Below are 23,970 nucleotides of genomic sequence, written 5' to 3'. Positions count from 1 at the left end.
CATAATACACATAAATTTGTATGATTTGGTAATACATGTAAATATAGAGGCTGAAAATTACAGTGCATACAACAAGTGACGGCAATTGTTTGATTAAGCGTAACTATTCTTAGGGCGACTAGTCTCGTGATGTAATGCGGACGAGCAAGATACCTACGTGATACCCGCCAGAAAATTGCTGATTCCCTCCTGGGTTAGAAGTCCAACTGCAAAATATTGACACAGTAAGATGACATATGATTGATATGAACTAATTAAGGGTTATGCGGTCATTTAAATAAGCTTCTCAATTGGAGACATAAGGTTTATTAGATGTTTAAGTGAGAAAGGTTACGGTTTAATTTCATGTTAATAAAAATTAATAAATTAATATTTAATATTTGTTGATAATAAAAAAATTATATATAAATTAAGTCTACATTTTTATGTAATCAAGTATTAAACAGTTTTAATATTCTAGTAAAAATGTAGACTTAATTTATATAAAAAAGAAATTTTCATTTATCAATTAAATTAGTAAATTTTCTTATGTACAAAAGATATTCTGAATAAAATAACTATTAAGAATTACTCTTAAAGTAACTTTAAAATATAATGAAATAATTTATATTATATATATATATATATATATATATATATATATATACATATATATATATATATATATATATATATATTAGAAGATATATATTGATTTTTAAAAACTCCTAATTTATATATAAAGGTGCCCCACACCACACACACACACTTAATTTTACATAATTTAATTTAATTAATTTTAACTACTAAGAAATTTAATTTAATTAACCTCCGAAATTCATTCAATTGATAAATTTATAATCAAATTCATAGTTAGTTTATAATATATATTAACCTTTTCCCCTACACTTTATTATAATCAAATTATTATTAGACTAAATTTATATATTTGTATAGTGAAAAAATGATGCGAAACGTGTGAACAAAAGCAATTTTTCTCAACAGATATGGCAGAATAGTAAAAAAAGAAAAAAAAAATGATGAAAACATACTATAAGTACTACAAATATATTTGCAATACAAATGTTTGTGTACGATCATTACACTAAATATATGATAAAAATCAATGATCATAAATTTTTCTTCTTTTATGACTTTAAAAATAATTATCATAAAAATTAATAAATTTATCATACATAATAAACTGTGTTAAATCATGATTGAATGACAATATAAAACTTTCTACATCAATATATATCCCTTTTTCTCATTTTATTGCAATCTTCAATACAGAGAGCATGCTATCATTCTTTCAAAGATTCCAGTAATTAACTGGACCTGATAGTATATCTCATTATTGTGTATATTATACCACGAAGCCCCTGACAAACGAGATGAAACAAACGGTAATTTGAGGGGGAAAATTATGCTAATTCAATTCAACCTTGACAAAGAAAAATTAAATACTGTGATTCTATTAAAAAAAAAAAAATCAAACTCTACAACAGATGGCATAAAAAAACCAACTGAATGTTGAACTTGACATATCTAGCCAGGAGCAAGCTGCATTCATATCAAACTAATGGACATTGATCCATTGACAAAACCTGTCTTTTAACCAGACGCATTCTTCCTTGCAGCATATACCCTATAAGCTGCCAGCCCAACTACGACCACTGCAGCTCCAACTGTAATATGAAGTAATGAAAAAATCATTACACGTTGAAACAAAATGGAGGAAGCATAAAATAGAAAGATGAGTGTTTGTTTATTAAATCAAAGCTCTGAATAAAAAGCCTATTCTACTTTTTGACAAGTCTAATACAATACTCAATGAAAAACGTCCTCAGAACTCCAAAGCAAAATTGGTCAAAACTCAAAGTTGAAACAAGAATCACAAGAACATAAAAAGCGGCTCTGAAGGCAGGCTTGAAATGTATAGCTTCAGTAACTCCCATTTATTTACTCATTTATTACAATTTGATTTTTGATGATTTCATTGGCTTACTAATCCCTAAGTTCCAAGTAACATCTAGCCAACAAGAAATCACTATAACATGAAACTGAACGGCTCAGGTGAAAAATGGAAAAAGGAAAATAATAATAAACACTGTAGATACAAGTGTAATGGAAAAATGACATACCTGAAACAGCCATAAGAGATCGATTAATAAGCCTGTGGTACTGCTTGCGGCTTCTTCCAGCTTCAGTTTCTGGAATGCTTAAATGAGGATGCTCAGCAGCCGTTACAATTTTACGGAACAGACTGTTGAAATCTCCTAATTTCACACTGATAGGTATAGGAGCCTCAACTCCCATATCTTGACTAACCTACAAAACACATTGACATGCCAAGTGACATTGCAATTTATCCATAATAAATTAGTTGCTTGAAAATTTCTCAGCATCAACCACACTTGTTACAATTCATATACTAAGATAACAGAATGCGATATTTACTTGATAATCTGTTCAATGTTCAAATACTCGTGACTATGCTCATCCATCAATTAATCATACATATGTTACTCATAAAGCCAACAGTATGCTTTTCAATAATTCAGTGTGATGATCAAAGGATACATATACACAAGACTATTTCGAATTTGCTATATGTTTGCTTTTCAGAGTTTGAATAAAATCACAATTCAAAACGTGTCATATTCACTTTAATAGTTTCATTTAACCATCCAATAATTATGTACAGTACCATGCACCCTCAATTATGCACACAATAATGCAAATGAAAATTCAATAAAAATACCCTAGTTGACTCTTGTATAGCCATTGGAAATGAATCCAGATCATCTTTAGCTGCAACTATCAGGCAAGGCACCTCAAAGCCGGTATCTTCTCCATGGCTAGCAATTTCAACCAAGAGTTCGGACGATGTTCTCCATGAGGATTCATCAGACCTGAAATGAACATCTTGTCAGCTATTATACAAACAAATTTTTCCAAGCATGTAATGAGTTAATTTAAAATACAATTGACAAGTCACCACTTTAACCAGTGATTATTTAATACATACCATGCAAATCTTGAGCATCCTACTTGTGCTGTTTACAACTTATGTTTGCAAGTCACAAATGTTAATTTATAAAGAACCCAGAAATTGCTTCTTTCAGCTGTTTTAGATCCAAATGCACAACAGATTTATTCCATGTGCTTATGAATTATGATGCTGAAATATAGTAAGTATATAAGCTAAATATTTCATAAGTTATTTAACAGTGAAATTTATCCTCTACTGATGCATATATTAAAAGAAAACAGAAAATAGATATGTGGATCATTGGAAACTTCAAATGCGACCAAAGTATTTTTCATAGTAGTTCTGTAACAAAGATAATCTACAACTTTTATCGTATAATGATTTTAATACCAGTGGTCACCTGTCATGAACAAAAACTGCAATGTCACATGAGGCCAAAGACTCCTTATTGGATAGGAGCTTCCTAACTCCATCTTCAGGAATCTCTCTCAGCACTAGATATTTTCTGTTTTCCTGCAAATGATACAATAAACCATACTTAGAGAAGAAACAAAAGCCAAGACATATAAAATGAATACAATAGAAGCCAAGGCTGGCACTGGAACACATGGGAGAGGCTAACTGCTTTTGCACAATAAGTAGTAGCTTTTGTCAAATGTCAATCTAGTTACCATAGAAATATCAACTACATTTACAGCATAACGATCTTCAGTGGTTGGATTGTAACTTTCAGAATATGGCCTGCATTATTGATTCAACAACAATAAGGTATATGGTGTTGGAAGTTATATTACCAAGAAGCTTCAAGTTAACACACAAAATAAATTATAAAAATACCTTCCAATAAAAGAATTCAATAATGCAGATTTTCCAGCCTTCCTAGGCCCAAAAACAAAGCACTGCAAAACATTTCTGTCTGAATGCTGCTTCTTACGATCCAAACGTCGCCTCCTAGTCACACGAATAGCAGATGATGAATCACCAGGATAACCAATGTATATCAGATTCTCCACACTAAAAGTTGGGTTTAGAAGTGTCATAAGTGCCCACTGTCCAGAGAAAGTAAAATATTTGTTACAACAATGACAATTCAATGCAAATAAAATGCTATATGCAATTATAGGAATAGATAACATTAATGGAGCACATAAAACTTAAGCAACCTTGATTCTCAATGCATACAATTTAATTGAGTGATAAAAGTCCCAAGCAAAGCCCACAGTTCTTCTAAAACTAACATTCAACAAAATGCAGGGAAGAGAGATAAAGATAAAAGACTTGCACACCTCTGACAAAAATGCTTCTAGTGATAGTCCTCCAAAGGCATTTTTTTCTGCAGCATCCTCATATGGAATTCCAGTCCAAGGACTGCAATTCAAAACAATAAAATAACAAATAACACTGGCAAGATTTCTTATGGACATTCAGACTCAGGAAACACATACATAGAAAAATGCCATAGCTAGAGTTTGTAAAAACATTGAAGAGCCAAAATTAGAAGTATATGCTAAGTCCAAACTCTCTCATGACTTGTGGACTGGTTTCACTGATTAACAAAGCCAATATGAGCCAAATTATTTTTCACTGTTAAGTTATCTAACCTGACTGTTGAGTGTTCGACTGTATTGTAAGCAAATAGCAGGTTTCAAGATCAAAATTCACATGAAGAACATTTAATGGAGAAAATGTTAGATCAGATTCTATTACTCTAACCATTAGGCCAACAAAAAAAAGCAATGCATCAGATAAACTCCAAACAGGATTGAGTGTTAAGATAAGAAATTTAAAACAAAATAAACTATGAACAATTCAGAAGACTCCAAAACTTCTGAAGTAAACCAAGATTCAAGCCGGAGGAGTCATAAACAAATACAACAACAAAATAATCTCTTTTAACATCTTCTCATTGACATGCCAAATTCTTCAAAGTTCATCCACTCTGAGTGATTCTTAAAGTGAACACTTTTTCTCTTCTTTAACCCATTGTAAGTGCTGTGAGTATTAGAATTGTGTGAAAGTTGTTAGCCTAAAGAGGCTTTTAAATAGCAATCAATACTTGGTGCAATAACCTAGAAGAGGCCTAGTGATAAAAGAACACTATGCTTTTAGCCTGAGCCCTGAAGAGGCTATTATGAACAAAGAGTACTCTTGTAACCATGCAGAGACTTCCTACATGGTAAAAGACACTTGAACATAGGAAAATTCCTGCCAGGTAGGTGGGGATTAGACATAGCCCAGGTGGACAAGGGTGAATCGGTATTAAAATCTTCCAATTATTTACCTCCCAACCTTTACTCTTTGTTGATTGAAAAGATATGCTGATCCGAGTTGTGCTTATATCTGAAATAATGAAAATAATTGAAAGATCTTGTAGTTGTAAAACATTGGTTCAAGTGAAATGTTAAATGATTCAAAAACTTTGTTTCTTGATTAACTTGTATAAAGATATCCTAAGGTTCAGAATATTATAAATATTAAAAATATCCTGTTAATCCAAACCTGAGAAGACTCAATCTTCTCAGTACTTGTAATCTTCTTTGGTGCTCTTATGATGTTCTAGCTATACTTGAGAACTAGCCCAGAAGCATAAGTTTCATGTTGTTGAATTTACCTAGGGTTACAATTTAACCCCTTTTGTCATTGGTTCTGCATCTTCAGTAAATAACAGATCCTCATAGCATAAGTGGATTTGAAAAATAACAAAATATGATAAATTCCACACCACAATGCATCCATTACCAATTCAAGAAGAAACTCATGCAAAGCAATCTACCATAGAATGGTGCATAATAATAAGACAGAAAGCAATCTACCTTTCCGGGGCAGTAGAAAATAATTCTTCAAGTTCACGAGGTCGCAACATCCCATCCTGAAGGAACAAAAAGTATAGCCCAATTATAAGAAGAATTTGGCAAGTTACCATTTGTAACTTGCATCATAATAAAATCATCTGAGAAAATATCTGAAAATAAGAATTGACATACCCCATCACCATCAAACGCATCAAAAATTGCCCTCAAAAACTCAACTGCTTCATTTGTCAGCTCCACACTCTGCATACATCAAAGTCAATCTTGATCAGAACAAGACAAAGTTCCCTATCATCCACAATTATTTTCAGACAGGTATAAAAAAATATATCACACACAATGCACATAACATGTCAAATCAATTCATCTCCAAAGAAATACCTGATCAGGAGCACATTTTATAGGTGGAATTAGATCATCAGCAAGCTTGATATCATCATTATATCCAAACTTCCTGAGCACAGTCCATGTTGTCTCAAGACGCCCTTTTTCTATGAAAAGGGCATGAAGAAATAGGAATCCAGTCAAAGTAAGTCCACGTTCATTCACCCCTTCAGACAATTTTTCTTGTACAACCTTCTTTACACCCACAATTTCAGATGGTTGCAAAGGAGCATTGAAACATTTAACCTGTTAAACATTTTGTTAGCTTTTTCACAAATCATATAAACAAACTACCTTACCATAACATAATGTTTATGATCAAACTCTAAGGTGAAAGACTATAATACAATGAGAATAAATAAGCTTCAATTTTGATGCTTAATAGTGTCATCTTAAAAGGGGAAATGCAACCTGAAAATCATTCAGCTCAGCATCACTGAGGGCACCATCTCTGTCATGATCACAAAGGATAAAAATCCGCTTCAAGGCTCGCACGCATCGAGGCTTTAGAGTTTGTGACTCTTGATCAAATAATGGAGCTGTTGGATGAAGAACAGCCTTTTGTGCATAGTAGAAAACTTCAGGGACCTTCAACAAGAAAATATAATAGCAAATTGTATAAAACAAAATCAAAATATAATTGACCAGAAGCTTTAAAATAAGATGTCAAAACAAGTAGTTTGATAGCAACGGTTAGTACAAAAGATACCTGAATATGCCTAGATGCTGAACACTCAATGCAAGTTTCAATCTCGCGGAACTGTTGCATAATTGGTGACATAACCTGTTCTAGGCTCACCTGCTGATTCTCATCTCTCAAATCAAGCTTACAACCAACTACTATAACTGGAACTTTCACCTGTTCATTAAATCCAAAAATCTGCATCATGCATTTAAACAATAAAAAGAAAAGGGCAAATATATTATGTGAATTTGATTAAGCTGTGAGATGAAGAGATGTATGAAGCATGAGCACAAGAATAGATTTTTTTTACAAGATTAAAAGAGCATGACTGGTTTTAATAATTTGCAATAATTTATTTGGGTCTTTCCCCTACCATTCATTATGAAATATGAATATTTATTTTTTGTATCCTTTTTTCCCTCTTCAATTCTAAAAAATAAAAAAGGAGCTTCAATTGAACATATAGCCATTGGAGAGGCAAAAATAAAAAAGAGCAGAACCTCTAGTTTGCGAAGATGTGGAAGCCAAAATATACTAAGATTTTCAAGTGTCTCAGGCCGATCACATGCATAAGTAAGGACAACTGTGTCAGCCCGCTGCAATTCTTCAGCAACTTTATCGCTATCCTCAGCACTGCATTAATAATAATAATTATTATTATAATAATAAATAATAATAATAATAATAGACATAATAGAATGGACAGATGAAGACATTCATATTCCAGGGAAAACATTTACATAGCAATAGATAACTTGTGCATGCTTAGCTCAAGATTAATTTTGAGAATCGATTGCTTTTTTTTTTTTCTAAAAAAATCTCTGGCCAAAGTGATAAATATTTCGAAATAAACTGAACCAAAGACAAATATATAACCATAAAATTGCATTTCTAAGATATTACAATGCATATAAAATGTACTTGTACTTTAATTTGGCAATAACTGATCAGTAAACAGCTCAAAAACCAAAGAGCCAAATTAGTTTCAACTTCCAAGGAAAAACATTCGGGAACAAAGGCTAGCTCCAAAGTGAAACATCAACTGCGAAACTCCAATAAAAAATAAATCTACTCGAATCACAACAATAACAAAACCTAGTACCGCTATTCAAAACGTTCCAGTCGAATCCTAACTTGAAAAGGAAAAAGCAGTGGCGCGGTCGAACGAATCGCACGCCCGTTGCTTATGAATATCTCAGGAATATAAAAAAAATCAGAAAGTTAAAGTTCGGTACCGGGAAGAAGTGTCGATGATGGTGATAGGCACGCGATCCGGATACAGATCTTCAGGCAACCGCGTGGGAGGCAAGACCGGCAGCACATTCACCGGAAAGTTATCGGCGGCGGCGGTTATAATGAGGCTAGATTTTCCGGTGCCCTGGTCTCCGGCGACGACGATACGAACTCCGGTACGGCTGTGAGGATTGACGGTTCCGGAAGTAGCTTTTGCCATGGGAGCTGCGAGTGGAAGCGATTGAAATCCGAAAACGGAAGCAGCGAGATTGCTTTGCAGTGAGGTAGCGTGTGTTGTTGTGTGGCGAAAATTAAAACCCTAACCCTACCCTAGACGGTGGCCGTCTGGGCCCTTCACTTCTTCCGCTGTTAATATTTGTAAGCACCGTTAGGTTACTTTGTCTTGCACCTCAGGGTAAGGGTACCACACTACCACACTAGCACGAAATTGCCCTTTTCAATAAACGACTGTCGTCTAATTAGTACCATTACATTTTAGTCGTTTCTACGCTAACTTTGTGTGTGTGTGTGCCCTCCCTCTTTTCCATCAACACAAGTTATTATTATATATACACAAACTACACAAAATAAAAAAAAGGCATGGTTTCTTTTATCTAATGAAAAATGAGTGATGATATATAAAAATCTTATAAACTTATTTTTATACCGAATTTTATCATTTAACAGTAATTGGTTTCACATATTTTTTATATATATCTTGTGAGTTTTTTTATCTTATCTACAATCTACAATGAGTTTACTTGTGATATTTTGTAATTGGGCACCAAATATTATTTATTATATGTACTAATTTAATGTAGGTAGTGGATAATTCATTCTTTCAAATATTTTTTTTTTCAGGTGAATGAGATATTTTACTTACCGAAAGTCATCTCTTTGATCTCTTCTAAAAGAAGTTTTTTTATACACAAGAATTAGGAATCAAACTTATAATCATATATTTAAGGGATAGTTATCAATTAATCACGTCAGATCATATTAGTTAAGTCTTTTAAATATATTAATTAGTTTCAATTAATAGAAAAAATATTTTTTGGATAAAGAAAAAAATTTCTTTGATAATTTTTACTTAAAAGTAGTCTTCACCTATCAATTGAGGTATAGGGTAACCAACGGTAAAAAAAAGATGTCAAATTAAAGCAACATCAAAACGAATAGATCCGATTAAACTGGTTTCTCAAGGTTTCAGCATGCAGTACCAGTTTTAAAATTTGATTAAAAAAATTCATGCTATTCATGATTATCAAGACCACGTTATTTGGAGACATATTCTTCGGGAAACTAATCAATTTGTAGACGCTCTAGCTACGCAAGCAAGCTGTTTCAGCTTTGTCTAAGGTGCAAGTGTTTGAGTTTCCTCCTCAGTGTATTATTCATAGGTTAAGAGCTGATATAACTCATTTCTTTTCCTAGATACTTCTCATCCTCTAGTTGTTTTGTAATAAAAAAAAAAGATCCAATTAATAGGAAAGCTTTTAGGGATTTTTTTTTCTAACCCAAACAAAATCTTCTACACCCACTTTTTGAAATATTTCAAAATTATTCCTGTTTATTTCTTCTTCCTTTATTCATTATTTTCTTCATACATCATTCATTTCATTTTCTTTTTCTTTTGGCCCGAGGTCCTCGTGGGTGATTTGGTGGAAGTGCATTGTTGCGGTGGTTCATTGGCCATTCGAAGTTGTTGACATGGTTGGTGTTGCAGTGTAACGGTGGAGGTATATTTTTTTTCTGCAACTTCAATTTGTCTATATTGATAAACATATGGATTTGCAATATGTAAGAATCATATGAATTGACAATCCGTATAAATTATAAATTTGTATGAACCTTACGGATTATCAATTCGTATAACCACGGATTGACAATCCGTATGAATTATACGAATTGCCAATCCATATAACCTAAAAAAATTATATTCTTTTAATAAATTTAGTTATAATTTTTTATAATATTTGTGTAAATATTATTACATTAAGTAAATTTCTATTTTTGGCCTTATTTCACCTATCCTATCACAATTATTTTTATTTTCATGGTGTTGCAACATGAAATACAAGGTGAACTAGGATTTGGGTTGTATGGAAAGTTATTTAGATGCTACATTGATGTTTATATGTTTATATATAGACAAAGATGGATCCAGAAAACTATTAAACTATTAAAGGGGAGTTAATTTTTTATACACAATTGTCTAATAAATTGTGAATTTAACACATATTTATTATTAATTTTATGCGTTAAACTATATATAAATTATGTTAACACTAACTTAATTAACACTCTATTATGATATATCGACATACTTATGTAGTGTAGAAAATTTTAAAATAAATTTCAATATGAGAGTTGTTTAAAATAAATGGATTAATTTATAAATAATTAGAATTATGTATGGTGTCATTGATTTTTTTTTATGTTTTGTTAAAATGGACGAAAATTAGTGGATATATGACAACATAATATCTGAAAAAGTTAATATGAATGAAGACAATGGAGAAGAACCTGATGTGTTTGAAAATATTGATTGTTCTTATGTCTTCAATAATTCTCAGGTATTAATATGATTTTGTATTTTGTTAAAGTAAGTAAATGAATGTCCCTTGAAGACTAAACATGTATTATCCCTTTTGTAGGTGTTTGTTACTCCTGATGTCATTTTGCATTGGGATTGCTCTGTTTCGTATGATATATTGGTCTTGTGGCAATGATAATGAAGTGAGACACAAATACTGGGAATAGAGGATAAACTTCATATGTTTTAATTGGTTGTGAGAGGAATGAAAAATATAAAACATGCAAGAAAGATTTAGTACGAATAGTTACTCACAGTAGAAAATGTGGGTGTTCCTTTAAGTTGCAAGTGAAATCAATGTTGGGAGATGAAAGATGAATGATGAAGTTAATTTGTGAGAGTCATAATCAAGAGCATTAAAGGTATGGAAGACACTTGTAATGGGCAGATGTAACAAGGATGCCACATCATTGAGGGTTATAGTAACATCTCCTACCGGTAGATGGAAACTACTAATTTCCTTATGTCACCCTTCCGCAAAAGCATATAAAAGTCTCATGTCACTAGTGTCAACTGAACATGTAATCAGAGAACTTAACCCTCTAGCAACCATTATGCCTTCAATCTCAGGTGCAAACCTTTCAAATTTCTCTACCTTCCTCCTATGAGAAGTCAATTTTAACTTAGTATGTTCCTGAAAAATTAAAATTAATTGGTTCAAGTAAAATGATAAATAGTCATTCAAATATTATATAATTGAACAAATAACTACCTCTCCTGGTTAAACTCTGGCTGCCACATGATCAACATAATGCGTCAACATTGATGTATCATGGGGTCTGCCTGGAAAACCCTCTGTATCAACACCGACATGATCCGTAATTGGCTCTTGAGGCTGCTCATGAACCTTGTCAGTAGCATGATCCCCGTGATCAACATCCTCAGCAATAGTTGCAGTTGCTCGTTGTCTACGTGCAGAAGTTGTAGGCCTTCGACACTAAGGACTTCTTCTGCATCACAACTAACTTGTCTCCCTAAGACTCTTCCTAAAATTCTGTCTGAAGTCTGACGCAATCCTCTGATTCTAACCATACTCTACAAAATTTAAATAGTAATAACAATTAATGTCATCGTTCAAATAATAATTAAGTTCCATATTTCATAACAAATTTTTTATCATTCTATTAATCAAAAACTAACTAACAAATTCACTAATAAATCTTCTAAGATCCTGTTGTATTATAAAATGTAATATATTTTAACAAAGGTAATAAAAACATTTGAATTACCATTAAATGATTAATCTAGCAAACTAAAATATATCATCAAAATCAAACTCTAATTTAATTTAAAATATTTTATAAAAAAATTATTTTAATACTTTTATATATTCATAAATCAATGTAGAAATTATTTTTTTAAATTTTTATACTTCACATCACTAATTCTAGCAAGCTAAAATATATGATCAAAATCGAAATACAATTTTCTTTTTTATTTCTAATAAATGACTACTTGATTATTTTATAAATAACTATTTTAATACTTTTAAATATTTATAAATAAATGAAGAAATTCATTTTTTTTTACTTCCAAACACTATTTATGCAAATATTTAATACTATTAATGTAATAATATTTATACAAGTATATTAAAAAATAACATTTTTCATATAGAATATTACCTTTTCTTGTTTAACTAAATTCTAAAATATATACATTATAAAGAATTGGAATTTTTGTCATTTAATTTTTTTTATAAATAACTATTTAAAATATAAAAATGAATTAAAATAGTTATTTTTAAAATAATTAAATAAAAAAATTTATACATTGATTTTTAAATAACAAAATTCGTAAAAAATTTACTTATTAAATAAAACAATTATTAAAAAAGAACTTAAATAAAAAATATAGTTAATTAAATAAATAAATATTTAATATAAACAACAATAGTTATTTACAAATTAATTAAATAAAAAAAATTAAAAATTGTTTTTTAGATAAATAAATAAATTAAATTAATAATTTCGGATTACCAATCCATATGAACCATACAGATTATCAATCTTTATGGTCATACATATTCTCTAACACAATAAAAATTAAACTTTACAAAGAGATACGAGTACTCACGGTGAGGGCAATGATGACGACGAAAGCGGGAGAAGACACCATCAACAAAAATGATGAAGATGAACCAAGGGATGAAGGAGGGGAGACTCACGGCGCAACCAAGGAAGCACGATTACAGAAACACAAGAGAGAGGGGATGGGTGTTTTCAATTTTAAGTGATGGACAATTTGGCCAATTCACTTTAATTATGGGGGTAGAAAATTCTACGTGGCAAGAAAATCCCAAGCTTTTAATAAGAAAAAATACTGGGCCTAACGTATCAGTTATCATGGTCTAGTCCAAATATTAGGCGGGCACACACAATTACACAATCACGTCTACACGTACATGAGAAATAATCAACGTAGAGAGCATTGAGTTAAAGAAAAAGCAACGCTGAAGTGAAAGGGAGGTATTGAAAATCAACGAAAATGATGTCAGGACATTACACATCCATCGATAACCAAAAGGTTTCAGGATCTGTACCTGTGAGTCTTCATCATTAATCCTTCTTGCAATTCAATTCATCTTCCATTGTCATCATTTCTATTATCATCACATTTTTTCATTCTCAATTTCATGCAGGCTGTTGAGCCCCCACCATTCAAATTCTCAGGTCATACTGTCATAGTAATTTATAATGTTTATGTTGTCTTTGTCATAGGGCAAACAAAATCATTAAACTATGTTACGTGGTTCTTAAACAAAGTGAGAGTGTATTATTTATAAATTATAATTCGTATTTCTTTGTTTTTCTGTGTTAAGCACTGATTTTTTTTATCATTTTTTTTGGTTTGTCAAATATTTTTGTATTGATTTGTGTAGATTCAAATCTTCAGACATTTCCTCCGTCTGGAGCACAAGGCAAGATTAGTGGTGGCTCGAGACCTCCACGTGATGTTGATGGTATTTGATGATCTTGTTTGTTTATGTTTCTATATAGTTATGTTGTAATTGATTACTTTGTTATTGCCACAAGAGTTGTGTATTGTTTTTATTTGTGTTATGTAGATACATTTTCAAAATCAGGGTCTGGTTCTGATGAACCCCAGCGACAGAGTGGTTGGTTTCAGGCTTTCTCACTTGCTTCTTACAAACCATACTTTGATGTTGACACTATAGATGTTCTAGACAGGATTAAAGACTCACTTTGTCCATTCAGTGGAACATTCAATGAAAAAACTGCTTCCCACCCTGATTTGTAAGCTCACTTGATTCCTTCTAATTGTTGTTATTTAACTGGTAGGATAGTGGTTATTAATATTATACTACCAACTTGATAGTTGCATCATCTTTGGTAATTCTTATGTTTTAGTTGTTATTTATTAACGGGAAGAGTGAAGTTAATGGCTAACATTAGCAGTGCTCCACTTAATAGTGTGTTGATTTTGTTTCATTTCTCATGTTATTTCACTGTAGTATCTTCTGTGGCTTGAGTTGCTTTATTATCTAAGTGTGTGTTTGGATTGGTATAATTTTTAGAAGCAACAAATAGTTGCTTTTATGATAAACTCACCATAATTTTGCACTCATCGTGATTTTCTACTGCCAAACCAAACACATTATAAGTACCAAGGTATGATGTATTTGAACTTTGGAGAACAAATAATTATTATTTTGCCATATAAAGTATTTATCTGTGTGGCAACACATGATTTGGATTTCACTATAAATGTGTACAGGTATGGACCGTTCTGGATTTGCACTACCTTAATATTTGTAGCAGCATCTATTGGCACATTTGTGACATACATAGCTCACAAACTGAAGGACCAGGAATGGAACTATGACATAAATCTGGTGACTTGGTCTGCCGGCTTGTTTTATGGTTATGTCACCGTTGTTCCTCTTTGTTTGTATGTAATCCTCAAGTACTTCTCTGTACCATCGGGCTTTGTCCAACTACTATGTCTCTATGGATATTCCCTGTTTGTCTTTATTCCAGCACTGGTGAGTTACTGCTTTTCAAATTTTCTCTATTCCAAGAAAGTATGATTTTTTTTTTATCAGCAAATGTTAGTTTGTTAATTTTGTTAGAAATGTCATATGAGAAGGGATTTGAACACCCTTCTTCCTTCACTCTTCTCCAACCACTGAACCAATCTTATATCTCCTTAAGAAAGTATGGAATTTGACATTTTCCTTTGTTTGGTGCAGTGTATGTCTGTTGTGCCATTGGAGATATTCAGATGGGTGGTTGCTGGTGTGGCTGGGTTCATGTCAGCAACTTTTGTGGCACTTAACCTCCGGGCACATATTATGTCAGCAGGTGAAAGATGGGTTTTGATTGTTGCTGGCATTTTTCTATTGCAGTTGGCTCTAGCTGTAGCACTAAAGGTCTACCTCTTCACAGTAACAGTATGAGAGGAAAGTGGTATTATCATCATTCAGCATCAATGAATTGTAGATAATGAAGTGAGAATTTTTTGTTGCTTTAAATTTTCAGTAATATAATTTGTAGCTGAAATGCGGTTACCAGATTGAACTGTCATTTAGTTCATTCATGGCAATAAATAGAGGCAAATAAAAATAGTTTGTACGTTGGATAACTACAAGCAATTGTTTCAGTCATTTGTTATATTGTATCTCTAACATGTCCATTTAGACTTGACATATGGATACAGGCTCACCAATATTGTGCTAAAATACATGAGAAAATTTTGTGTATGAAAGTCTAGCAAAGTATTCTACAATGAACTGCCTTGTGAATTTAACTTATTATTTTTAGCCTCTCTCAAAACATGCTGCCAAATAACATGAGCAATATTTTGATTGAATCATCGGTTTAAGCAATGGTCAAACTAGTTGGCGGTGAAATATGCAAGATTGACCAAAAGAAATCTGCATCACAGCCTCTTCAATATTGGAAATCTTTGCACTAATTCCCACCTCAAACTTATTGCCAAAATATATTACTTAATTTCATATATTCACATTCCACAATCAATGAAACTGAATAACCTTGTAAATATAAATCCATGACATAGATGGATACAAAAGTTTGGACCTTCGGCCGTGAGCTTGTCATTTGAATCACCTGGGATCAGAATTAAATTAAATCAAATAGCATAATCCGAATTTTTCTCTATAAAATAATTACAAATGAAATTTTGAGAGATCATTTATATCAATTTTTTTTCAAAAAAAAATTCATCAACTATTTTTTTTCCTTTTGCGGTTAAAGAAGGATTTATTATATTGATAGATTTTAGAAGAAGTGTACATGAGATGAAATGATAGTGATCGGACAAAAAGGAAAAACGAGAAAGGAACAGAAAATGTAAATAATATGACACATTAAATTATTTAACTCTTTTTTTTTATATTAAAGGAGGGTTATTTAACTCTAAATTTTACAGAAATGTTCATTAAGTCATAAGTGCATCAGTTGTAGCGAATAAATGCATAAAATTGACAGAGTTTATCTTTATTATATAGAAAAGTTAAATAATATAATGCTATAGATTTTTATAACTTAACATTAAACAGTGAAAAGATGATTGAAAGTAATATTTATAATTTGAAGGGACTCCTGCTATGTAACCATACCTAAAGAAGATATGTATGCAATGCCCCTATCTCCGAGCTTTTTTTTTATTTTGGCAGAATACCACTACTTTGGTAAGATACTCTCTGGAACCCACCAAAACGTGGTAATAAATTAATTGGACATGAGGTTCATCATAGCAAGTTAACAGTTCACAAGTCACAAGATCAACTTAAAAGTAATAACAAAGATCTCATGCAACTGCTCGAGCAAAAGAAAGGAGGCTAAGGATGGAAAGATGCCACATGCTAGTCCAAAAGAAGAAATAGCCCTTATTAATAAAATACATTGCTTGAAACCTTAAACCTAGCAAAACATAAACTAAAAGATACTTCTTATTGAATCTCTTGCTTCTTCAACAGCCAAATATGTTGGTTTTGAGAGACACTTGCATCGTAAAAAAAGAAGATACCGGAGAAAAGGTAAAAGGAAATCCTAGTAGCCCTAGGAATATGCTTTGACAAATAATGAAGACATTAACACTTTAGTGTTTTTTAAGTGTGTGAAAAGGGCAAACTAAAATCAACTAAAGGAATCCTGAAATTGAGGATTCCACATATGGACAAGGTTAGGTTAATTCTGTATTTTTTTAGAGTTAAATTGACCAATAGAATACCACCGGCAAGAATTGCCATTAAGATAAAGAGTTGGTTGGTATCCAATAATGTACACATTTCATAATGCGCAAATTCAAAGCTCTGATTTATGAATCGTCCTTGTATGTCTGTATAGTTACATGAAAATTAGCTGTGGGACATTTAAAGATTGTCTAACATGAACCGTGATTCAGAGTAATTATTAAGTAGGTTTATTTTAAGCACTTAAATCAACAGTGAGCATGTGTAAAGATATTATTTTAAAAATCGGTACATTTTTAATATGGCTTACACAATCTTACACGAGTTAATTATTGATTTAAACCTCAGAGGTGTACTGTATGACATTACTAACTGATTGGGACATGAGCTTGACCATTGGTTCACTAAATTTCCTTGATCTTTCTTCTTTGTGATGAACAAACCTATGTTTTACACATGTAAGAATGAGAAACACCTATCTCTATTTTAAACTCGGTTCTCCCTTCTCAACTTTCTGGTGTGTTAACATCAAGGGGTGTCTCAAATCTTGATCTTTATCATCCATCCTTCGCTCAGAGAAGCTTCTAAAGAGGAATAGTATGTTCGTTGAAGATAGTGGGAAAAATCATGTCAATTTCAAGAACTCAAATGGGGTGTCTCTTGGTGCTCATACTAATATTATTAAGCAGTTCTTGTTTAAACCATGGAGCATTAGGTGCTAGATATGGGAAAAAAGTGGAGCATACACACAAGTTTAGAGTATGGTGGAAAAGCTTTAGCCATGAAACAGCTCGAGGCTCTTATAAGACAGTTAATAGAGAAGTACCTTCCTCTCCTGACCCCTTACACAACAGGTAGGTAGTTATTTCAATTGACTGTATCCTCTCTCCTTACAGAGCTTCTCGTGGGATGAGTGACAAGTTTTCTCGATCACAATTCAAGTTTTAGAAGAACTATGCCATTGTTTACTAAGCTGTTATCCTATTTTTATTTTTCTTGTGTATAGAGTTTTCTGCATATATACAATTACTTTGTATTTCATTATCGAACACTCCTATAGCCTCCAAAAAAGAACACTCCCCAAGTACGGCATGTACAGCAATTTTCAGATTCTTAACCTAATGAAGCTGAAAACAAGGTTACTCAAGTTACCTGCCTGGAGAACCTTTGGAAAGTGGAAGTGTTCAAATTCTGTGTTGATGGAAATTAACTACAATGGCATGCATTTTATATTGTTACTAATTAGGCTTTGCAATACGCTGAAACATTGCTGCTCGAAAATTTCAATACCATATGCTGTTTCCTAGTCTAGTAGTGATGGATGATTAATCGTCTTCCATATAGTCATTTGAAACCATCACTTTCCTTACGATTCTCCCAAAAAAAATTGAAATATTGGTCCTCCTCACTCCTCAGGCTCCCCACTTCTTCAGAAGACTGTGTGCGCTGTTAGATTTACATAACATGACCTTAACAATTGAACGCTTTTTAAAAAATAGAATTCAGTTGATTAGAGAAAAAAGCTCATTAGTGATTGGAAGTTCGAAATGCCGTGGATATCAAAGATCAGAGCGAAAGGGTACACATGAATTAAAAAAAGAACCATAGGAAGTTCTGAAAAAAAAAATTCTTAAAATATTTGCTATGACCGTCGAACAATGATAATAATAGAGATTCAGAAACATGCAAGTCAACCCACAGCGTAAAACCTAACACTGTAAGGGGCCCTGTAAGGAATCAGCCAGAAGATTGGCTTGCAATAGAAACCCCCACAGCCACTACAAAACTTGGTTGAATACTCTAGTTCCTATTTTCCAGAACGCATTCCCCTTTCCAATGAAATTCGTAATTGAATTTAGCATATGAGCAGCTCGATTAAATTGAACGTGTTTCAATGCCCTGCAAGACAAACCAATACAGACTTCAGAATTCTAATCCCATATCCCAGAATTTCCTTGCACTTGTATTGCTCTCAAATTGAACAAGCAATTCATATTTCACGGGATTCTGCTATGGTGATCAAATTATTCCCGTAACCCCTAGGAAGGAAAAAAAATATTTATATCCAACCAAATAAGCTCTATTCAAAATAACCAGACTTTAGTAAGCAACAAAAATAAAACATCTTGACGTGTTTCATCCTTTCAAGCAAAACTAGGACATCTGATCTATATTGTTAATCATTTCGCAATGGATAAAAGCACCAAAATGCAATTAAAAAAGCACAAATTTTTTAGAGTAATGAATTACAGAAAATGTCATGCTGTGTACTTTGACCAAAAATGGTGCGTGCTCCTAAAAATCATTTTACTATTTAGTGAGAAAGGGAAACAGTGTGTGGTGGATAATATCGGGGTCATCATAACCTACAACTCTGAACAAACTCTTCATAAATATCACTGACTTAAAATGCAATTAGGCCTTCGATTTCTTCCCTTTGGCTTCATTAGATGGTTGGTTCTTGAAAGGTAGGAAAGTCTTTCCACCCATGAATGGCCTGAGGGCTTCTGGTATCTCTACCCCATCTTCCTTCTGGTTGTTCTCTAGTATGCAGCAAATGGTCCTCTCAGTAGCCGTTAGAGTAGAGTTCAACAAGTGAACATATTGCTTCATTTGCTCATTGCTCTGTGAAAGTTAAAAAACATGCAAAGTTAGTTGAAGCCAGAATAAAATATTACTCACGGCAAAATCCCAACAACACACTTTGAGCTATTAAAAGTTTAATTATGGAACATCTTAGGCTCTTAACACAAGTAAGCCCCACCATCACTTGTGATTATTCTCAAAACATAAATTTACTTGTCTTCCTACTAAAATTTCAATGAAAGACTAAACTCGTGAAAAAGGTAAAAAATTAGAAATTTCAAAACAGAATGGATTTCATAAATGCAGATTAAGAGATTTTTACATGAGGCAAGGCTTCATTTTTAAAGATGGAAATAAAAATTTTCATTAAGTTAAGAATAATGCTTATTGAAGCCATCAACATGATGAAATTAGGCATTACTAACCTTTTTCTGACCATATCGAATTTCTAATCTTCTGGCCTGATAGTCTGTACAGTTTGAACAGGACACTAGCTCTCTGTAAGCTTGAGAGGCTGGAAACCATGCTTCTAGATCATACTTCTTTGCTGCAGCATCATTCAAAGCACCAGATACAATGGAAACAACTTGATAGGGAAGGTTTAACTGCAGTAAATAAAATTTAATCACACGAGAAACAAATAAACTTGGGAAAAGAAAGATGTCAATTTAGGTTAGACCAACCAATACATCAATCTAAATGCAATGATATCCACCAAAAATAGAATGTGGTATCTTTAAGACATCACAAGTACAATGAAGTGTAGATATAAAAAATTTATAAAGAAAAAAAAGGGAAGCACTAAACTTTCCCATAGTTAGATATGTTCGGCATGTCAAAGAACACATGATTATCCCCAATAATTATTAGTACCCTGGGATTCAGTAACTGTTTCTAAATTGTATATTATTTATTTATATTTATTATTTATTTGAAATTTAAACTCATCCAGAGTGGCCTTAAACATTAGTCGCTTAATGAGGGGCACTGTGGCTGTATCATACCGCTTTGTAGAAATCTTCAGAGTTCTTCAGCATTTCCTCATGCATGTCCCATGAATCATTGTCATTTGGGCTAGTGAGGCAAAACTGCTCCACTTTCTCAAATTGGTGGACTCGGAATATTCCTAGAGTGTCTCGACCATGAGATCCAGCTTCTTTACGAAAGCATGATGAATATCCAGCATATCTGCAGAAAACATATTTCCAAAGTTAATGGCAACATAGTCTTCCAAGCTCCAATGTTAACAGGTGACAAAAAAAAAATCATATTACCTTAATGGTAGCTGGGTAGGGTGGATCCAATCATCTAAATGATATGCACAGAGTGGCTGCTCAGCTGTTGCAATCAGATATTTGTCATCTCCTTCACCAGTTACCTAGCATAATAACTTCTTAGATAAACCAGAAAATGGTTAAGGTGGTATTGGTTTTGTCGTCTATTATTATTTACCTATCATAATAACAATTACAAAAACACTGCATACTTTTTACTGAGCTTTGTTTTCAATGTTTTATGGAGAAAATGGTCTTGTTTTCTCCATTTTTCTTCAAAAAAACTATTAATATGAAAATAGAATAAAAACAAGGTGGCATTTTTGTTGTTATAAATTAAAACATTTCAACTGAAATGGAAAGAAGAAAACAAACCAAACACCAACCAATGCACTAATAACTTTAAATGATACCAACACAAAAAGGCTGTTGCTAGTTATGCACTAAAAGATTATGGATATTAGTCAGCAAAAACACATATGCATATATTTATTTGTCATAAGAATATAAATTTAAATACAAATACATACAAAAGCATCATCAAGGTCTTAAAAATCGCAAATTGTATATGAGGACAGGCAGATAATGGAATCTACTTCACAATTTTACCTTATAAAGTTCTTCATCAAATTGGGCTAGTTGAGCACACTTTGACATTATATCTTTTCTCATGAAGAAAGGAGTATGCAATAAAGTATACTCCCTTTTTTCCAAAAAATCAAGCCCAAAGTTTATTAGAGCTTGATTAAGACGAACACCATCTCCTTTGAGATAGAAACCTCTACCTCCAGCTACATCAGCTCCTATTATGTATCAAGCAACTTGACAAAAGATTAGGATGTACATGTAGAGAAGATAGGAGCAAAAATGCATAAACTATGGAAAGCATTGGCTGGCACGATAGAAATACAGCAGTGCTCAATTGAATTCTGTGATATTAGCTTTTTTTTACCACAAGTGAAATGACATTACAAATCAAAATACTCAATACATTTTGCAATCAATATTGTGTCAGAGAGACACTATGCAAAACATGAACTAGTGCAATAGCTAAGCCAACCATACAAAATGAAATGGTTCAGGAAGTAAACTAAGGTGAAAAATCGGCAGAAAATGGCATCACAACACAAAATTCCAAAATTAAAAGTCATCCAAAGGCCCTTCACCCCACGAAAATTAATAAATAAATCATCACTCGAACGCTAGATGAACAAATTCAAACCTTTCTTTGTATCTGCTATCCCGAGAAGCTCAACTAGATCCACATGATTCTTCAGCTTAGGCTCCACTCTCTTCTCTCCCCACGATCTAACGACAACATTGTTGGCCTAAAGCATGGAAGACCCCATGAATTTCCAGACAAGCATTGAGAATTAGCAGAAATAAAACAACACACATAAAAAGAAAAAACGAAACAAACCTCATCCTGGCTAATTGGAACGGAATCGTGGACGAGGTTTCCAATAGTTTCCAACTTGGAATTCAAGAGATTCAGAGTTTCCCGAACTTCAACCTCTTTCTCCCCTATCGATTTCTTGGTTTCCTCTGATTCACTGATGAACTTAGTTGCATCCTCGCCAGCCTAACGCGCAGAACAAAGTTCAAATGAATTCATTCAGAATTAGCATCTGTATTAGACGAGAAAAAAAAATAGAATAACGGAAATGAAGATACTCACACGCTTGAGTTTGGAGACTTCCTTGTTGATCTTGTTAAATTCTTTGCGGAGATTCTCCAACTCGAATTGACCTGAAAAGGCATGCATAATAATAGATAGCATTGGTGCGAGATTGGATTGGTGACATTGTTAGAGAGAGAGAGAGAGAGAGTACGCTTTCGCCATTCTTTGTCGAGATTGATGACCTCGTCGACGACTTCGACGCTGGCGAAACGACGGCGCTGGGATTCGCGGATGAATTCAGGGTTGTGGCCCTTCTCCTCTCTGAATAGGTTGATGTCCAACATGCTTCTCACGCCGCCTTCAACCTCCCTCACTTGTGCAACGACTGAATCTAAGAATGAGGGAAGTCGGAAGAGGGTTTTTATTTGTTTTCTTCACCTGCCCAGAAAATAAAAATCAAAAAGAATTTTATGATTAAACTATTTTTTTTAAAAAAAAACATGATTTGATAAATAATATGATTAAGATTCGATTTTGTTTCATACGTATAAAAAAGAGGTTAATCCATTTAATGAATCTCAATCCTTAACTTTTGGCTAAGATACTTTGATTCATATAAAATATTATTCTTTTTTAGTCAAAGATGTAATGTAAATAGTTTTTCTTAATTCATAAATGTGTAATTATTTTCATTAAGAAAATTATGACGGGTATATATTTTATAATTTGAATGTTCTAATTAATAATACAATTATATATTTTGATTTCATAATATAAATATAATTTTGTCTCACTAAAATGTAAATATTTTTCATTTCTAATTTATAAAAATGCATAATTATATTGATTAGAATAATCATGACAGATATGATATTCATGATTTGAAAATTTAAATTAATAATACAAATTTATAATAATTCGAATTAAAAAATCTTACATAATTTGAAATTTTGTGAAACAAAAAGTTATCTAATCAACTCAACTATGAATACCTATCTATATATTTTTATTCTTATTTTCGTCGTTTGTTTCTAAAAAAAATAGTCACAATCAATTGTTAACATTTCTGTCCTGTCATTTTTCATTTTCATTTCATCGTTTTTGTTTTCATTACATCTTCGAGAGACCAAATGTAGTGAACAGTTCACATGTTTCTAATATGTAGGTTCACTTTTTAGTTTTTAATCCTTCCTTCAAGTGTCTATGAAGGAACGTATACACGACAATATCAAATTCACTTGGTATGAATGCTCACTAAAAATAGAATTCCTACTTATTTGGGTAACATTGTTTAGTTAGTTCTGTCGCTTTCTTCACTATAACCGCCATCTTATTCATGGTTTTTGACAAGTTCTATGGTACAAGGGTCGCGCCAGACTTTTTTATTTAAAGTTCTTCGTCTCAAAGAAATTATTTTGGATATATTTGTTACCGATAAGTATGGTTATCAAACTTTCCAGTTAATTCGTTAACTCGTCTCTTACGAGTTTACGAGTCCACTTATCCTTTGTGGATTGACTCGTGTGTAAACTTTCTTTTTAATAAACTCTAGGTAGACTCTATAAACTCTAAATAAACTCGATAAACTCTCGAATTTATCGCCAAATCAACAAATCAGCAAGTTAA

The 23,970-nt window shown here is 32.4% G+C and overlaps 3 protein-coding genes across 4 annotated transcripts; 1 reads left to right on the top strand and 2 right to left on the bottom strand.

Moving 5' to 3' along the window:
- Window positions 1-1,218: 1,218 nt before the first annotated feature.
- LOC114402763 (mitochondrial Rho GTPase 1-like) lies at window positions 1,219-8,625 on the bottom strand. Its single transcript, XM_028365429.1, has 14 exons — window positions 8,089-8,625; window positions 7,354-7,486; window positions 6,878-7,027; window positions 6,580-6,756; window positions 6,166-6,414; window positions 5,959-6,027; window positions 5,788-5,843; window positions 4,261-4,342; window positions 3,812-4,023; window positions 3,646-3,715; window positions 3,375-3,487; window positions 2,744-2,894; window positions 2,124-2,310; window positions 1,219-1,667 (listed from the first exon to the last, which is right to left on the bottom strand). The coding sequence occupies exons 1-14, from the start codon at window positions 8,304-8,306 to the stop codon at window positions 1,594-1,596; spliced, it is 1,941 nt and encodes a 646-aa protein (XP_028221230.1). The 5' UTR covers window positions 8,307-8,625; the 3' UTR covers window positions 1,219-1,593.
- A 4,544-nt stretch (window positions 8,626-13,169) lies between these two features.
- On the top strand, window positions 13,170-15,346 carry LOC114401732 (protein YIPF1 homolog). The gene is made up of 6 exons (XM_028364316.1): window positions 13,170-13,226; window positions 13,324-13,354; window positions 13,564-13,644; window positions 13,750-13,939; window positions 14,421-14,688; window positions 14,896-15,346. The coding sequence occupies exons 1-6, from the start codon at window positions 13,170-13,172 to the stop codon at window positions 15,100-15,102; spliced, it is 834 nt and encodes a 277-aa protein (XP_028220117.1). The 3' UTR covers window positions 15,103-15,346.
- Window positions 15,347-18,473: 3,127 nt separating this feature from the next.
- Window positions 18,474-22,752, bottom strand: LOC114403300 (serine--tRNA ligase-like). Of its 2 annotated transcripts, XM_028366167.1 has the most exons (10): window positions 22,556-22,752; window positions 22,402-22,472; window positions 22,144-22,305; window positions 21,946-22,051; window positions 21,333-21,526; window positions 20,724-20,827; window positions 20,454-20,637; window positions 19,875-20,054; window positions 19,298-19,488; window positions 18,474-18,762 (listed from the first exon to the last, which is right to left on the bottom strand). In XM_028366167.1, exons 1-10 carry the CDS (start codon window positions 22,686-22,688, stop codon window positions 18,642-18,644), a joined length of 1,446 nt encoding a protein of 481 aa, XP_028221968.1. In that variant the 5' UTR covers window positions 22,689-22,752; the 3' UTR covers window positions 18,474-18,641. The 2 variants fall into 2 exon arrangements, with proteins under 2 accessions (XP_028221968.1, XP_028221969.1); XM_028366168.1 differs by lacking the exon at window positions 18,474-18,762 and having other exon boundaries at window positions 18,968-19,488; window positions 22,556-22,751.
- Between the last annotated feature and the right edge of the window lie 1,218 nt (window positions 22,753-23,970).

This window comes from Glycine soja, chromosome 20 (assembly GCF_004193775.1).
Source record: "Glycine soja cultivar W05 chromosome 20, ASM419377v2, whole genome shotgun sequence".
Taxonomy (NCBI): Eukaryota; Viridiplantae; Streptophyta; class Magnoliopsida; order Fabales; family Fabaceae; genus Glycine; species Glycine soja.
The sequence above is the reverse complement of the archived record's forward strand: the minus strand, read 5'-3'. Positions and strand labels throughout refer to the sequence as shown.

What these genes read in the sequence shown, in the direction of transcription:
- LOC114401732 (XM_028364316.1), top strand. Translation starts at nt 13,170, where the DNA reads ATGATGTCAGGACATTACACATCCATCGATAACCAAAAGGTTTCAGGA. An exon ending in ACCTCCACGTGATGTTGATG is followed by an intron (nt 13,645 to 13,749) that starts GTATTTGATGAT and finishes TGTGTTATGTAG; the next exon opens with ATACATTTTCAAAATCAGGG. An exon ending in TTGTCTTTATTCCAGCACTG is followed by an intron (nt 14,689 to 14,895) that starts GTGAGTTACTGC and finishes TGTTTGGTGCAG; the next exon opens with TGTATGTCTGTTGTGCCATT.
- LOC114402763 (XM_028365429.1), bottom strand. Translation starts at nt 8,306, where the DNA reads ATGGCAAAAGCTACTTCCGGAACCGTCAATCCTCACAGCCGTACCGGA. An exon ending in ATCATCGACACTTCTTCCCG is followed by an intron (nt 7,487 to 8,088) that starts GTACCGAACTTT and finishes TTATTAATGCAG; the next exon opens with TGCTGAGGATAGCGATAAAG. An exon ending in ATGTAGTTGATATTTCTATG is followed by an intron (nt 3,488 to 3,645) that starts GTAACTAGATTG and finishes TATCATTTGCAG; the next exon opens with GAAAACAGAAAATATCTAGT.
- LOC114403300 (XM_028366167.1), bottom strand. Translation starts at nt 22,688, where the DNA reads ATGTTGGACATCAACCTATTCAGAGAGGAGAAGGGCCACAACCCTGAA. An exon ending in TTGATGAAGAACTTTATAAG is followed by an intron (nt 20,828 to 21,332) that starts GTAAAATTGTGA and finishes TTATTATGCTAG; the next exon opens with GTAACTGGTGAAGGAGATGA. An exon ending in CCTACCCAGCTACCATTAAG is followed by an intron (nt 20,638 to 20,723) that starts GTAATATGATTT and finishes TGTTTTCTGCAG; the next exon opens with ATATGCTGGATATTCATCAT.